This window comes from Calonectris borealis, chromosome 13 (assembly GCF_964195595.1).
Source record: "Calonectris borealis chromosome 13, bCalBor7.hap1.2, whole genome shotgun sequence".
NCBI lineage: Eukaryota > Metazoa > Chordata > Aves > Procellariiformes > Procellariidae > Calonectris > Calonectris borealis.
Genome location: NC_134324.1, coordinates 364738 through 381820, shown reverse-complemented (window position 1 = coordinate 381820; position 17083 = coordinate 364738). Strand labels below are relative to the sequence as shown.

Genomic DNA, 17083 nt, shown 5'->3' with positions numbered 1-17083 from the left:
GCCAGGGCCAGGCGGCAGGCACCAATGAGCGGGCTCCCCGCGCCGGAGGCAGCGCCCCGCTCAGCGTCACCGCCGCCGCTGCCCGCCCCGCCCCGCCTTCCCCGGCCCGTTGCACGAGAGCGCGGCCCGGCCCGAGGATGCGGGAAGGGCCGGCGCTGCCCGCCGCGCCCGGCGCCGCCCCGGTGCCCGGCTTCCTGGCCAAGCTCTGGGCCCTGGTGGAGGACCCGCAGAGCGACGACGTCATCTGCTGGGGCAGGGTGAGGGCGGCTCGCGGGGCCCGGGCCCGGGCGGGCATCGCCGCCCGCGGGGCGGGGGGCCGGGGCCGGCCGCGAGGGGCGGCGGGGCCGGGGCGGCACGAAGCGGGTGGCGGGCCGGGGCCGGGGAGGCCCGCGCGGAGGCCGCTGGGCGTCCCGGGGGAGGGCCGGGCGGGATGGCGGGGGCTGCGGGGCCCTGAGGGCGGGGCGGGCGGCGGCGCGGCCCCGCGGCGGGGCGCGGGGCCTGGGGGGTCGCCGGGGGCTTGAGCGGCGGCTGGGGCGGGCCCCTTCTCTCCCCTGCGGCCCTGGGCAGCGGCCGCCCCCGCGGCGGGTGTTGGCGTGCGGGGCAGGTGCGGGGGTGGCGGCGTGGGAGCCCCGTGGTGGGCAGGCACCGGTGGAAGGGTGGGCGGATCAGGCAGGCGTGGAAGCGCCTCTGCTCGCGGGCGGAGGGCGCGGGGCAGCGCCGGTGCCCCCGCGGCGGGGTGCCTGCCCGGTTACCGTCGGCGTGGCCTGGCCGTGCGCAGCGGACACATCCGAGTGTTAAAACCTCTCGCTACATGTCATTAGCTCAAAGTGGTGGCGCTCGGTAGAAAAAACGCTTTAAGAAGTAATTAACTTCTAATTTTTTCTTCCTGAGATGAGGAAGATAGGCCTTGCTGGTCCCGTGTGCCTTCAGGCATGGGACATACAACCATACGCAGCCTAGCAAGACATCTGGCACAAACATGGCCTTTACTTTTGTCCCCTGTCATTTTTCAATCAGTAGGATTTTCTCCACTTTTTTCAGAGGTTTGGCCTTTACAAAGGCAAGGATGAGAAGAAACATAATATTTTTGTTCTCTTTGTGAACAGCATAAAAGTGATAAAAAGACCTGCCCAGTTTCAGGAAGTTTGAACTTGAGAATATGATAAATCTGAAACTGCTTGTGTCACAGTTACCCTTTTTCACCACTGGGTTGCGTTGTCTGAACTTTTAGTAACTCTGCAATGTTACTTGGCTATTTTTAGGGGTGACATAGTACATACCATGGAAGAAGCTCGTCAGGAGCTGGGCGAGCTCTGATCAAGGGAGATAAAAGCCCTCTTGTGGCATGAATTCCGTTGTGCTTGAGCGATATTTATGTTTCCTGTGGACGAAGAAAGCAGCAGATACATGTGTTTTTAGAACGATTTTTCTTTGGATTAAGATCAAAACTTCAGGGCTTTAAAAAAATCCCCCATTCAATAGAAGTTCCATGTAACTTATCTTTTTGGATTCAAAGTTTTTAGTACAGTCCCAAGTACTCAGAAGTACTCACACAGACAATTCCCTTTGCTAAGTGTTTTGCCCTTCCCTGTTGTAGGAACGGTCTCTGTTGATTTATGGTCTTGACTTATGAGCAACACCTTAGCAAAATTGTGCTTGTTCTCTAACTGAACTTCTGCTTGTTTCCTAGAATGGTGAGAACTTCTGCATTCTGGATGAGCAGAGGTTTGCCAAGGAGCTACTCCCCAAGTACTTCAAACACAACAATATCTCCAGCTTCATACGACAGCTTAACATGTGTAAGCATCAGCTGTTCTTATGTATTCTTTCTGCCCAGTTCGTTGCTACTTGGCATCGATTTGAATTTCTTTAAACAAACCAATTGACTTGGCAGGTCTTTCATCCCTGAAAACCTGAATTCTGGTCTTGAGTTTGCTTTGCAAAAGAAAAGAATAACAGCAGAGCTTGACCTAGTCTTTGTTTTCTGTGTTTCAGCTGTGAGTCCTTTTGAGCAATGACCATAAAAGTATTGTTTCATGTGCTGGTACCTAAAGCTTGGGTAGAGTTCACTGGGCTCTAGTGGTAGTGTTAATGGTAACAGCAAACTTATGCATACCTAGAAGAACAAAGGCCGTATCTACACCCATGCATCCAGTACATAAAAAAAAATTGCCTAGATCATGCTGTTGCCTGCATTGCTGTGTTGAAGCAAGATTAGTCACGCTGATGGAGCAAGCTGGACTAAGTTTCTCATGTTTTCTGTGCTTGACTTGTAAGCATCATGTAGCATCCATTCTTTAACACATGCACAACTTGGACAGACAGAAGAAGCTGGAGTGAAGTGGTAATTCAAAGATACAGTACAATGTGTAGGGCTGCGACACATAGCAGAAATAGTTGTTTTGCAGCAGATAGCTTATGGGCTGAGTGAAGGTACAAACTGCATAGACGATGGCCGCCTTATTTAGAATTTCCATTCAGAGTAAGGGGGAGGAACTCTCTGTCCTCGCCCTATAGGTTTGCCTGGTCTCTCTGGCTGATGCCTATTTAGATTTTGTCAGACGTGAGAGAGAAAGCATACATTTAGCCTCTTGACACAGGGTGGATGCTGCTCTTTGTGTCAAGTGTTGAGGCTCCATCACTTGAGTGTCGAAGGATAATGCAAACAAACAATTGTCAGTTGCCGTGTAACAAGGGTAAATGCTAAAATGCAAATATTCCTATGAAGACATGCAGTGCGATGGCAGCCTCCTTTTCCTGCTGGACCTATCCTAGCTTCAAGTAAAGTTTTCTAATGATAGCGGTGTTGGGGTGCAGTGAAACTGGAATACATTAATTAAGTTAAAAACTTGAACGAGGAGAGATATGGATTGGTCTGTCAACTGTATTTTGCGTCTACCATGTGGTACTTGAAGCAGTGATGGAAATAGAGCTGGCAATGTCTTATTTCATGCAGGCAGTCTGGTATGGAGAAAGTGCTCTGCGTGCACGTGTTTGCATGGGCTAAGAACTAATTTCTCTTCCTTACTTTACTCTGCAGACTCTGGTGGTACATGACAGCATTTGTTTTGATGTGTACTTGTCTGAGATTATAAGCATGAAAAGGAAGGTGCACTGTTCCGCTGCTTCCACCAGGACAAGATTTTATTCAAGATGTCCTCATAAATCTCATTTCTAACTAACTTCTGTGATTATTTGGACATCACTGTCTTGCTTGCAGACCCTAGCTGGCCTCTGCCATGCATGCTGTTTGTATAGCCTGCAAGGTCATTTGGCGGTATTGTGGGCGTGTTCTCTAGCTGTGAAGATCGGAGCAGTCAAATCATTGAGCACCAAAGAAAAGCTACTTTGGCTGTTTTTCATAGTTTCTGCTCCAGTAACTGTAGTGCTGTAGGTGTTTCAGTAGCCTTGGGGTTTTCTTTAGCGATGTGTTGTAACAGTCAGCTTTGCCCTGAAAGAAATTACTTTGTTAATACCTCTCTACAGATGGTTTCAGGAAGGTGATCGCTCTGGAGAACGGTATGATTACAGCAGAGAAAAGCTCAGTCATTGAGTTCCAACACCCTTTCTTCAAGCAAGGGAAGGCACATTTACTGGAAAACATCAAGCGCAAGGTACAGTCTAAGCATGTATTTACTTCACTGTGTTATGAAAAATAGCTTATCAAGAGCACATCTGGGGGTTTCAAACACTTTACAGCCAACAAATTCCATGGGAACCAAGGTTGTGCGTCATGATGCAAGCCTTTGTAACTCCTTCCTGAATGCCAGGCTAATGCTTGGATTGGCCTCCTCATGCCAGCTCTTAGACAAAACACACCCTGCTGTTGTTTAGCAATGCACTGGAGCAGGACCACATTCTTCGTAGCTGTCAAACTAGAGCCCTTTTTCCACAGAGAGTTCATATACACGATTACAACTTACCATGGTCTTCAATTCTGCCAGCATAGCAGAGTTGGAAAGAGTCACAAAGTGAAAGAAGTAAAAGAAAATACATTCCCATTTGGTGCTCATTGAAAATTAGCAAGGACATCAGTAATCAGTTCATTTGGGCAAGTTTGCGTAAATTACATTGTTTCTCCAAAACTATGTTGCTGCTAAGCTACATCTTTATTAGCGCTTTCCAGTTTTCTTTTGTACATTCAGGCCTTGTCTGACCTGTTTCTGCACAGATATTTATCTCTATTGGCACATTACAGCCCATAATATCCTGGCTGCCAGAGAAAGAAAGTATCATGATACATCATGTTGACATTTGAACTGCAGAATTTTTTCTTTAGAATGTCATAACGTGGTAGCTACATTGCCCAAGTTAATAAAAGCACAGAGTAGGCTTGAGAGTCACAATTGTGTTTTGATTGATTCTTCACTGAGCTGTCTCTGCTCAGAATCACAATCGATTAAATATAGTTGTACAGCTGCTTCTCTGACTCAGGCCTGTGCTCTTCCCAGATGCTGTAATCGCTAACTTGCCTTGGCTTGCACACCTTGTTTTCTGGTATTTTGGGGCAGTCAGCTGATGACGGAATGCATGGCACCATGTATCCCAGGAGTGTTGCACTGGTGGAGTATTCTAGATGGAAAGACAAGAGCTCTAGTTAGTGCCAAGGACATTGATATGAAACTGTTGAATAGGTTGGTGAAACATACTCTTCGTTGCACAGGAAATATTAGTGATTTTTTGCAAAACATCCATTACTTTTTCTTGCTCTTTACCGTCTGGAGTGGAGTCACATTTCAGTACTTGCTATAAACTGAATTTCAAGCCTCTACTAGGAACACAAGTTTGAATGCAGGACTTCCTTTACTTACTCCCTTTTAGTGTTAGCTCTGATGGCGTGCTTCAGTCTTGACACCCTTATTATCTACTTAGAGACTCTGAAGAGAGCAATTCCTTGCACTTGGGCAGAATGTTTTAGTTTGGCCCTTTTTTGAGAGGCAGGCTGACTGCATTTGAAATTTCCACCTGCTGTCTGCATCTTTTGGGTGTCTTCCCCATGGAGAGGTGGTATGCTGAAGAGAAATCAGACAGCCACGTATTTCATCTGGGATACAGCTCATGTACCTTAGCGTAAGGTAGTATCCGCAAGGAATAGCGAAGCATCTAAAAATGTAGACAGAGAGGAGCACTGTCAGGCCATTCAGTCCATCCTTTGTTACACTGGATTATGTTAAGAAGGTAGGAAGTTATTTCTGTGGAGTGATTACATAACAATTACATTCTGTGTCATCATGAAGTGATGGGATGTTATTTTATAACTCTGTAGGTCCATTTCTGAGCATCCCGTTCTCCTTTGAAAAAACGGTATCTGTGAGCCAACCGTCATGGAAGATATCTAGCACTTCAGTGGGCTGATCTCAGATGTTTTCACCTCCCTCTTGGAATTTAGTAGAATAATAAGAATCATAGCATGCTGCAGGTTGGAAGGGACATCTGGTGGTTATCTGGTGCAACTCCATTTGGTTCAATTATGGGCAGTATTTGGCTAAATGATTTTTTAAATTATACCCACAAAACCTGGACATGTCATTCAGACGTGTGATGCAGCAGACCTATCTTTTTCAAAATCCTGAATTGTATGTTAGCCATCAATGCCGAGAGAGTTGCTGAAGGAGTTGGAAAATTTTGAATATGGAAGTGTAGGGAGGAGAGAGTGAGCTTTTTGCTTTCTGATGACCCTTCCACCATCGTTTGAAGAGGTGGCATTCATGGATTCTGCTCTGAGCAGAAGAGCAGTTTGGACTCTGACTTTCTGGAGACAAGTCTCCATAATTTTGGAATGTCACTGAGCCGAGAGGTAATAGAGGAAACATCAATATGGGAATCTGCAACTCAGGTGGTGTGGGACAAATTTTCAAATCGAGTAGGATGCATCTAATTAGACAACTTTCCCCCACTACCCCCCAGTAATTTAACGGAAATTTGTTACTCTGTGCTGGCAGATTTACCCACACATAAAAGGAATATGATCGTCTTGTTCTTATTCCACTATCAATTCTGGGGTTTTTTTGGCTGGTATCTTACTCTTTGACACTAGAGGGCAAGCTGTCACCAGACCTGTAGAGAGAGAACCCCCTAGGGAAGGCCTTTTCAATCAGTGGTAGGTTTTTATCATGAATTACGATGGTGAATCTACTGTCTACATGTACAAAGTGCTAAACTCATGTTTTCATTGACATCTTGTTTTTTTCATAGTGTAGACTGACCTAAGGACTAAAGGAATTGCGGTGTTTTGTGATACGTAAGAATTATAGTGTATCTTTTAATGGAGTTTGTACCTGTTCTTCTACAGACTAACTACACTGTTCCTGTAGAAAGGAGTATGTAAGGCACTGTTTGTAATAAAGCATGTGTAATCTGGTCCTGTTTTAGGTATCTGCAGTAAGAACTGAGGATCTCAAGGTCTGTACGGAGGATTTGCACAAAGTACTCTCTGAAGTCCAGGAAATGAGAGAGCAGCAGAACAACATGGATGTCAGACTGGCTAACATGAAGAGGTAGACTCCGACTGTTTCAGAGGCACTTACATGTTGAATGTTGCTTATATCTAATGGAGCTTGACTCTAAATGTGGGTTTCATTTGAACTGGAAACAGGTGAAGCTATATTTTTTTTCTAAGAATCCCAATTCCACCCCACACAACCTTCTGAATCTTGTTTGTTTTTATAATTCAGTTACAGACCAGAGATTAAGACTGGGAGTTTGTTGACTATCTTGAGATTTCATTTTGGTTGCCATCACCTGTAGGGCGACCAAAGCATTTCCTTTTCTAAACACAAAACAGGGTGAGATGCAGTGAGGGACAATCAGTCTTTGGTTTTCTTTCGAAGTGGACTTTGCACGTTCTCATCTCTGTTCCCTCAGATCCTTTTTGTATAGGCACTGGTAGTTCATTCAGATCATTGGTATGCAAGCAGGTACCAAACAAAGTTCAGGAGATACCTTCACTCAACTCCCTCTGTTCCTTTAAAAAAACCCAACTAAACAAACAAAAAACCCCTCAAACACAAACTTTGAAACTGTTCTGAGGTGGTCTGTGTTACACTCAGCCTGTTTCCAAACACCAAGTCTTTATTCTAAGGCTTTGAGGCTCTGAAGGAATATCTCAGATCAAGATTGTTGGTGGAGCAGCCGACATGAAAATGTCCTTATTAGTGAGTGTTTGGTCCTGCCTGATGGAAAATGGAGTTAATTTAACCCAGAGTTTACACTAGTGGATCGGGTTAACTGATTATTAGTTATCTACGGAAGGAATGTTGCCATTGGTCCTGCAAGGTACTGTGAAAGTTTGAAAGCTGTAAAACTAAAGCATATAAAGTAAACTCTGTTCATCCTCTGTCTTCTGATTTATTCTGCATTGCAGAGAAAATAAGGCCCTGTGGAAAGAAGTGGCAGTTCTAAGGCAGAAGCACAGTCAACAACAGAAGCTGCTGTCTAAGGTACCATTGCAGCATCTTCAGTGCTACCATCCTTATTCCTGCCTCTGTGATACTTGATGGCATTCTTTGCTTATGTAGAATGACAAATGACACAGAGCTGAACAGGCTATATTAATACAGCGTAAAGAAAATGTTCACAGTTCCTGAGTGTCCCAGAAGTAGCGCAGCAAAGAACCACGAGCAAAATACTAAGGAAAAGTAATAGTAAAAAGGATTTCAATGTGTTTGAAATCTCAGTGAATCTTATTTGGAGAGAAATCAGTAAATCAAGCTGACTTGGGGTAAACATGGGGCTGGAGGCAGTGCATGGTAACAGGAGCCTAAAACAAGAGATTGCAGGCACATGGAATGGAGTCTGAAGGATCTTGGACCAAGACAGACTTAGACTACTCAAGAAGTCAACTTGGAACCCAGAAACTATAGGAGCTTCTGCACTGGAACAAATTTTCTCTGGTTTATTCCTCAGCTGTTTCTGGTCTGGAATCCTCTAGTGACTTGTGGTGCTATATTACATTTTTGGGGGGGAAGGAAAAAAAAAATCAAAAAACACCTGCCCAAGTGGGATAATTTTTCAATGACATTTGTAACTATCGTTTTGTTTTTTAAGACACGAACACAAATGGATTTTTAATTTATCTATTGATTTCAATCACATAACTACATTTCAACTACATAACTACAATCTGGCTAATACATAACTACAATTTTATAGTAAAATCTGAATTAATAATTCAATATTAGGGTTGCTATGCTGACCACTTCTTTTCGGTGTTTTGTTTTTCCTTTTTAGATTCTTCAATTTATACTAAGTTTGATGCGAGGAAATTATATTGTTGGGGTCAAAAGAAAAAGGTAATTACTGGATAGGTCACAAATCGGTGTTAGATGTGAATTCTAGGGATCAATCAGCTTCTAGAAGCAAGACACTTTTTAAAGTGTATGAAGAATATTTTTGTCACTTGTATGTTCAAACTTGAGAAGCTGATGGAAGTTGAATAAAGCACGAAGTAAAGATTTCCTCTTCTTTATCACTGAAAGAATGGGTGGGAAGAGAGTATACTATACGTTTTAAATTTCAAAGGGCACAGTTATCAGAAATGGTAACTCTTTCAAAGTAAGTGGAAGAATGATTGTTCTTACCATTACTGCAAGTATTTGGCATTGCTACAGCTTTTTGCTGCGGAACTGTATACTAAAGCCGTATTTTGTCTCAGGTCTCTAACGGATGCTGCAGGTGCTTCGCCTTCCAAATACAGTCGTCAGTACGTTCGCATACCTGTGGAGAGTGGCCAAGCAGTAAGTCTTCCCAGGGAGAGAGACAATGGGTTGGACAGGATGATATACAGGGATCTCGAAGTCTTCCTTATAAGCATTAATACCCTTATCTTATAATCAAATGCACTCCATTTTGAAATGGGCAGCTTTAAAGCATTGCTCTGTCTGTAAAATCATGCAGATCAGTACAACTAGTCAAAGATGAAATCTGAACAAGAAAGAGAAGCTGCAAGAAGAATGGAGCTTCAACATCAAAAAAAGTCAGACCTTTTGGTTTACTCGTTCTGTTTGCTGTATCCTTCAGATGGCTTTTTCGGAACATAATGCAGATGATGAGGATGGAAATGGTACAGGTCTCATCATTCGAGATATCACTGATACCCTGGAAAATGCCACCGATGGTCTCCTTGCTGTGGCACACACAAGTGGCAAAGTCAGGTACATTTAAAGGATGTGGAAGTATTTATGCTTAGGTTGTTAACTAGGTTATGTTAGTGTAAGCGATCCATATGAATTTTGGGAAACAGCCTCTCTGAATTTTACTCTGTTTGTGCATGACAGGCCTGTTCATAGGCTGTCTTTTTTACAGCATGTAGCATTGGTCATGGTCAGCAAAGTTTTTTAAGAGCTCATGTCTCTTCAGGAGCGCCTCAAGACCTATCAAGCTGATTGGCACTTAAAGTTTAATTTGCTGAGGCTTTTCTGTCTATTCAACAAATAAGCACATGCTTAACTTTTCAACCGAACAGGGACCTGAATGCATATATAGGTTACTAATAAACAGTCCAAAATGTATATATGTTCCTGATAAACCAAGATGTATAGCTTTATCTCCAGTTTCAGTACTACTCTGGCTAATACTATGCTAAGCATAACTGAAGGGAAGGCATTCTTTTGTGTGGCATCAGATGCTTGTGAAAACCCGTTTAGTTGTTAACATCCAGAGTGAAATATGGACCAGTTTGGAATCTTTTCTTTCCAGAGACACAATGTTAGGAGTTTCCCTTCTACCTAATTTCTGTATACTATTTTGCTGCTTTTGGCCTGGCAAAATGGTGTTTTGCTCTGATACATGCTATCTGTATAAGCTGTAGTAAGAGATACTTCATCTGCCTTTAGGAAGGCACTTTTCTTCTTTTTCTAAAGACCAGTTGGTTGTTTGAACTCTTGACTGGCTTGACCTTATTAGGTGTTAAGATTTGAGATACAAAACTTGAAATGAGTAGTAATACAGTTGATGAATTCTCCTATGTGTTGTTTCTCTTTGGGTCATATTTTAGAGAGACACAGGCAGCTCTGGATCCTGGCTTACCTATTTGTCAAGCATTGCAGCCAAATGAGTTAAATTGTGCAGAACCTATCCCACCAGTTCATATAAATGATGTCAGCAAATCCAATGAAATAGGAAATGTTGCTGTGGAACTCCATTCTGCACAACCTAATGCTCCAGAAGACCCTGTGTCAATGATTGACTCCATCTTGAACGAGAACAACTCTGGAAACCAAAATGATCCTTTACTGGACAGGTATTAACTTTTTTCTGGAAACTGTTATGCTGTTGTCATCTTGTGGCATCTTGTCAAACTTTTAGAGGATGTGTTTAGCAGAACATAGTGAATTAGCTTTTTAAATGTCATTGATGAACTGAATTTTGTGCCTCTTTGTTAGTGGGTCTTGAAAAAGACAAGTGTTAGCATCATAGACTAAAAGCAGGGCAAGTCATCTGTCACATCTCTGATAATGAGCGGGCCTGATTTCTGATGTGTCAGTCGGAGGATTGCTGAGGTCAGTCTGTCACGTCAGCCCTTGCGTCGCCACCACTGGCACTGCCACGTGCTGCCAAACAGCAGACAAGGGTGGTGATTTCAGGAAGGCACCATGTGCTGCTTTGTTTCTGAGAACTGGATTTGGATTTTTGTCGGTGGTAGTCTGATGTTGTTTCGCTGTTGCTTCCTTTCTTTGCCCCTCACTTTTGCAAAGGTTCATTTCCCTTGTGCATTGTCAGATCAGACTCACCCCTGGGATCGAAATCACGCGGGCTGTGGTTTCACGCTCAGCAGCCCTGCTGCTTAAGCAGTTCCCAGCTCTGCACTGGCCCCGAGCTTTACCAGTGCAGTCGTTTCTGTGGCTGCAGGGTGAGCTGGATCAAGGAACAACCGTTAGTTCTTTCTCCTGACAGCTCTTCTGCTGTGGTACTTCCAGGTAGGAAGTACCGAGGTGATGTGTCACAGCCCTCAGTGTGATCTGAAGGCCCTGTGATATCTGACCTCACTGGCACTGCAAAACGTGGGGCAATGCCTTGGAACTGTCTGTGCTTGTAGCTAAGTATTCCGGCATAGGAGGTAGCTTGCAGCGCAGTGAGAAGTTCGGTACTGGCACTGTGCACGCAGCTTCCTTTCCACTTCGTTCACTGTCCCTTGTATCCTGCCCACTCTCCGTGGAAACGTGTACAATTTGGCAGGAATCTGATGTCTCAAAGTAGGTAGTGTTTCTTCAAATCCAGATTATTTCCAGCCCTTTGCTTATCATTTATTGTCCGCAGGTGAAAGCCATCAGACCTTAGTTTAAACAGATTGGTATATAGGCTGGGATCTGAGAACATTCAAAAGATACTAAAATGAAGGAGGAAGTAGGTATGGAAGGCGGAACTGCTTTTTGATATGATAGCTATTATTATACTTGCTGTTCAGATAGTCTTCCTTGTACCTGTCCTTCAAAGAGTTGGACCGTGAAAAGTGATACAGAAATGCGGTTTCATGCATTTGGCAATAAGCTGTTCTGGATTGTGAACAACCTAGTCTGGCTCTCATCTTGCCCCACAGCTGTAATAACTGAGGGGTTTGCAGATTGTTTCTAAGAGTTTTTCCTGCTTTGTGGTGCAAAAGAAGGCCCTAACTGCTGACTGTTTCTTACAGTACTATATAATTTTGTCTTTCTAGAGAAGAAATTCAGGATTTTCTTAATTGCATTGATGCCAGCCTTGAAGAGCTTCAAGCAATGTTATCTGGGAAGCAGTATAACTTTGGTTCTGAAGCTTTCAGCGATGTGAGTGTCTCTTCACTTTTTCTGATTTCTGAAAAATACTGATTAGGTTGCATTATGAAATTTTACTCTTTTATTCCATGTTGTAATGGGCAAGAGGGGGGGAAATCCTGAAGAGCAGAGTTACGGATAGAGTAATACACGGTTCTAGGAGTCTTAACAATGTACAAGGTAACATTGAGAGCCTTTTTCAGTTCATACAGTATTTCTGTTATACATAACTCAAGGGGAAAAAAAAAAGGGAAAAATTGGACTCTCTTTTCCTTCTGAAGCCTGTGTCATATATCATCACATCCTCAGCCATATAGCTGGAATCACTGGGAAATATGGTGTCCTTTTCTTCTCTTGTGACCTCAGTTTACTGCCACAAGTTGGAAGTACATTGCTGTGGGCCTGTGGAGGAGCCGCCTTCCCTGTGCTTTAGTGGATGGAGCGGTGCGCTGGAACCTGCTGTCCTTTCAGGAGCTCTCTGAAGTTTTGTTTTAAGAACCTTATTATATGACATATGGTCTGTTTTTATTTTCAGACGTTTAATCCTGAGCTACCAGCCCTGGATATGAGCTTGATGGAAACTTCCCCTGGTATGGAAAATGTAAGAGTAAGAGTTGCTTCTATGATGGGGAGGGTTAATACGACGTTGAGAGCTAAATTTTGACTGATGCAATTTGAGGGTAGGGACTGGATTGATAGCACAGGATGAAACTGCCATTTTATCTGTCTGACTTAATGTTTTCAGTTATCATTGTTGGCATATATGAATTTAAGAGGGTTCTCAAGATAATTTCAAGTCTTATGTTCCTAGCTGCAGTAATACACTCAGCGGGCTGATTTAAACTGTCACTTTGCTTTGAATAACATGTTTTTTGCTTTCTGAATACACCTGAGAACATAAGGAAGAGGGAAACGAACTGGTGTCTGTTGAACCAGCTGTCTGTATTGAGGAATTTTTTTTTTTCCTATCTATTACTTCTGTACCTTCTGTTTAGAATGAGGAGGGTAGAAAATCTTGTCTTCTTTTGTCCAAGTGTGTGAGAACAGTTTCTTGGCTTGTTTCTCCTCGCCTCAGGGATTCTTGTGTTAACTAGGTCTGTTAGGTTATAGTTCAGATGAGATTGTGTGTCTTCAGTCGGTCTGAAGACTGAAGGAAAAGTACTAAATGAAAAACATAATGTAATATGCTGTATTTATTCTGAACATGGCTGTATGGAATTTCCTCAGCAGACATACAAAAGTTCAGTGCAAATTTACTTCTCTTAGTCCAGTTCCTAAAACTGACTCACGTTAAAAAAAAAACTTGCAAGTGTCATTTATTTTGTAGTCCTGAAATAATATTTAAACTAGGACTTCCCAGTCGTAAGAGCTTAGACCACAATGCAGCTGTGTTCAAGCAGTGCTTGCAAAATTTAATTGTATTGATGAAATCATGTTTAATGGTGTTATTCCAACAAGACAGACTACAATAAAGCTTCTGGTTTGGAAGGTAAAATAAATATTTGCTAGTCAGAAGCCTGTTTGGCTTTAGTAAGTTAAGTTTGTCTGTATTTCACCATGCCTTCTTCTGAGAGCTCCTGTTTGCTGGCCCTCATGTGAACAGTGGGCTCATTGGTCAACTGTTTCCTTTCTCTTCCCTCCTCCTTTCACCTTTAATTTTGTTAACTGGTCAGTGAAGACTTGGATTTGTATGTTGTTGTTGTTTTTAAGCATTCTGTCTTACCCTCTGTCCATTTTGCTTCAGATTGCAAACTTGGCAGAGAGCACTGAAGATCTGGGAGCAAATGAGAAAGAAACAGCAGGAAGCAAAGGTGGGCAGGAAGAAACGCTGAGATCTGTGACAGTTCCAAACTCTTACAAAACTGTGTGTTGAAATGGAATTTTTGTAGCCTGTAATATGGTTTATCTCCTTCTTTGGTCTGGGCTTAAAATTTTTGTGAAGACTGGAATGTTTCACTGATCTTGATGAAGCTGTGCCTCAATCTTAAGAGGCCGCATCCTATGCCCCGTGTCGGTGTTAACCATTTCCTTTTTCTTATACGTGACAGAGTGTCACAATAGGGAGCAGAACTGCAAATGTCCTTGTGGAAATACCTCCTATATGGGCTACGACCCCCACAAATGCAGTGCTACTCGTTTTACTACTTCAGTGTTGCCATTGCATGCCGTATGTATTAGGGGCTTGAAGTGTGCTTCAGATACTGATCTTAACAGACACGGGAGCCTTAACTCCCCTCTTGCAGCCGTGGATGTAGTCTGTCAGAGCTCAGCTATATGGTTTTCTTTAGTGAACCAAGTTTTGAAGCAGCCTCTCCAGTTTTCCTTGTCTTGAATAAGAGCCTTCACTTATGTGACACAGGAGCCTGGAGTTTAAACTGTTTGTTTTCCCTCAGATATGCAGCTGATACAGTACAGGGCCAATCCTCTGCTTTCATTATTTGAAGAACTACCTTCAAGTGAAGCTGCAGGGAAGATGGAGGATCCGAAAGACCTTCTGCTGCCACCCCTGGAGGAGAAGCCTGCTCTTCATCCTCCGCCAGGCAGTGAAAGTGTCTTGCCGCTAGGAGCCCCAGCAAGCCAGGCTGCGCCTCTGGATGCGCTGGGAACGGGTGATCCACCTCTCCTCTCGGACGATGGGAACGGAGAGTATAAACTGTTTCCACTCTTGCTCCTCAGTCCTGTTGCTAACTTCATAGAAGAGGCCTCTGAGATAGAAACTTCTTGAACTCACATAACATCTGTAACTGGCTTAGTGATGTGAAATGGATCAGCAAGAAGTTTCGCCTCTCTTCTCACCTGCTTCCTGGGTGTCATATAGTCTGTATAGACAAAAGAAAGTTCTCTTTCCACAAGCAAAGAGCACATCTGGAAAAACTGAACACAAGCTCAAAACGAGAGCTGGTGGGAGCGAAAGCACTGGGCGGAGGGGAAGAACAACCTCCCTGTAAACATACCGCAACGTATTCTGTAACTTTTTATCCGATATCCTTATTGCAAAAGGAAATCTGTTTGTATCCTGTTTGTAAAGTTTGGCTGGGTGGTTTTTTTTTCTATTAGCTGAATAGTAGTGTGTGTGTAATATTTTAAACATGGGGTTTACTCTTTTTCAGAGCCTGTTTCAATAGGTGGCTTGTCTACTGTTTGGAATTAAGAAATTTTTTTTCTTTTATTTTTTAATTTGAGTTTTGTTTTTTGATAGTTTGTGGCTACAATTGTTTGCACCTGCTTAGATCACTTTCGTACTCCTAGATTTGCTCCTAGGTACAGGGAACATTTTTCCTATGGAAAATTACATTTTAACTGTGGAATATTACTTTTTAACATGCTAACACACATCCATTGCCACGGATTGTAGGTGTTGTGGTAGGAAGTGCTTGCCACTCTGCATAATGCTGATTTCTCATGCACATTGCATGGCAGTTCTTCTAGGGTAACTTGCACCTAGCTCACAGGTTATATGTCCTCAGAAATTTTGAGTAGAACTGATTCACACCTAGCAAAGTCCAGCAGCTGCCCTTAAAATGAGAGGGGGGAAAAAGAAAGAGTCATGGCGTAACTTGCACTGACATAGGGTATTACTTTAAGATTTCTCTTCTGCTTGCAGCAGCTTCTTGTTTACCTGACTCTGTATGAACACTGGACTTCTTCCTGCATTTTCTGCTTGTGGAACCTTAAAGCTAAATTAACTAGATGCGTTTGAGTCCTTTGACAGAAAATTACAAAAACTAGTGTCTGCTTAATCAAAAAAATCTTTCCCCAAAATTCCTTTCTACGGTTTTCCTAACTGCTTTGAGCAGCTGTAATGTAGACATCAGCCCCTGGTGTCAGTGGAATAGCAAGTTCTCCTTCGCTGATACCAGGTTTGTGGCAGTCTACCACTAGCCCACACAAACCTGAAATTTGCTCTAGTCATACAAAACTGTTGGGGCTAGAAGAGGCCTGGAGGCAGGTAGGAAACCCGTTGTATAATGTCACGTGGTATTTCCTACCAACGCAATTACTTGAAAATTTTTTAGGATTTCAGGCAATTTTTAGGAGTTCAGGCTACCTATAGGCCTTGTTCTGTCCGAAGTTCCTGAACTAGTAAGTTTTGAGATCTTTTATATTCAAGAATCCAAGTTAATCTGATATTCTAAAGCCTATTAGATAATGCATGTTTTCCGTGCTGGCCTTGCTGCCTCGGATTTATGCTTCATTGTCAAATCTTTTGAGTTGCAGAGGAGGATCTTGCTACTGAGTGTGTGTATATGTGTAATGCCTTCACAGTGTCATTTTATTCCCATGCTTCTGTAACTGTTCTTTATCTCGTGACCCTTCATGTTTGTATCTTTTGAATTGCCTTTTGTCAAGTACGTCTTATTCTAGCCTTGTCTAGTCTTTCTTTTGCTTACTTCTTGAGACAAAGGGCTGAATAGTCTCAAGTTTTCGTGAGCTAAAGGGAGAGGGGGCAATGAGTGAATTGCTTTTTTTTTCCATTTCTTCTCAAAGGCCTCAATTTTGCCAAGAGTGAAACAGTAAAAACCAGACTTATCTTCTGTGCTGTTTTGACATCACAGTGCAGACAACGAAGTTCTTTGAGAGGCTGATCTTCTGTAACTGGCTTCATGAACAGGTTAGACTGAAGTGTAGTTCCTGTCATGTTCTTCCATCATGGAGTCCTCTGATCTCAGTGCATCTCACCATCAGATATTTGATCTGATTGCATAATAGTTTTTTAATACACTTTCTCTCTTAAGAAGTTAAGAAACCAAGACTTAAGAAAACTGCAAATAAAAACTTGTGCATCTCTGTCTGGTTTATATACTGGTCTAGGAAAAGTGTTTATTTATGCAGGTTTCCTAAGAAAGATTGCAAGATTCCCAAGAAAGGTGAAGGCTGAATACCAAGAAAAACCCACATGCTGAAGTAATTAAACTCAAGAATTGCAAAACCATTACCGTGTTTCTTGTACATTCTTTTTGTGTGTGTTCCTGTGTGTGCCAATACTTCCCAAACCTGTTTACTGAATTTTCTAGAAAGGGGAGCAAGTACCCGTGAATCCTCTTACATTAATCAGAGGAGCAGAGGTATCCTCCGAGTAGTGTAAGAGGTCTATGTAAACACAAATCAAGTGAAGTGAATCCACGGGAAGTGAAAGGGAGAGTAAGATGAAAGACGGGAGGAGAACGATTAGGACAGAGTTAATAGGAAACTCTGGATGCCCTCAGCTGAACTGCCGAGGTGTAGGAACCATCTAATAATCTGGAGCAGACAATGTCTTTCTGTGCGAAAGTCCTGGAGGATGAAATGGCATTCAGTTGGTAAGAGTCCAGAAGTTTTTGGGATACTCAGTTCCT

The 17083-nt window shown here is 43.0% G+C and overlaps 1 protein-coding gene across 2 annotated transcripts; it reads left to right on the top strand.

Moving 5' to 3' along the window:
- The first annotated feature begins 23 nt into the window (after positions 1 to 23).
- Positions 24 to 16680, top strand: LOC142087551 (heat shock factor protein 3). Of its 2 annotated transcripts, XM_075161871.1 has the most exons (13): positions 93 to 257; positions 1691 to 1799; positions 3487 to 3614; positions 6373 to 6497; positions 7364 to 7439; positions 8230 to 8291; positions 8654 to 8735; positions 9019 to 9152; positions 9995 to 10240; positions 11654 to 11759; positions 12283 to 12348; positions 13492 to 13558; positions 14141 to 16680. In XM_075161871.1, exons 1-13 carry the CDS (start codon positions 138 to 140, stop codon positions 14470 to 14472), a joined length of 1653 nt encoding a protein of 550 aa, XP_075017972.1. In that variant the 5' UTR covers positions 93 to 137; the 3' UTR covers positions 14473 to 16680. The 2 variants fall into 2 exon arrangements, with proteins under 2 accessions (XP_075017973.1, XP_075017972.1); XM_075161872.1 differs by lacking the exon at positions 3487 to 3614 and having other exon boundaries at positions 24 to 257.
- The last annotated feature ends 403 nt before the right edge of the window (positions 16681 to 17083 follow it).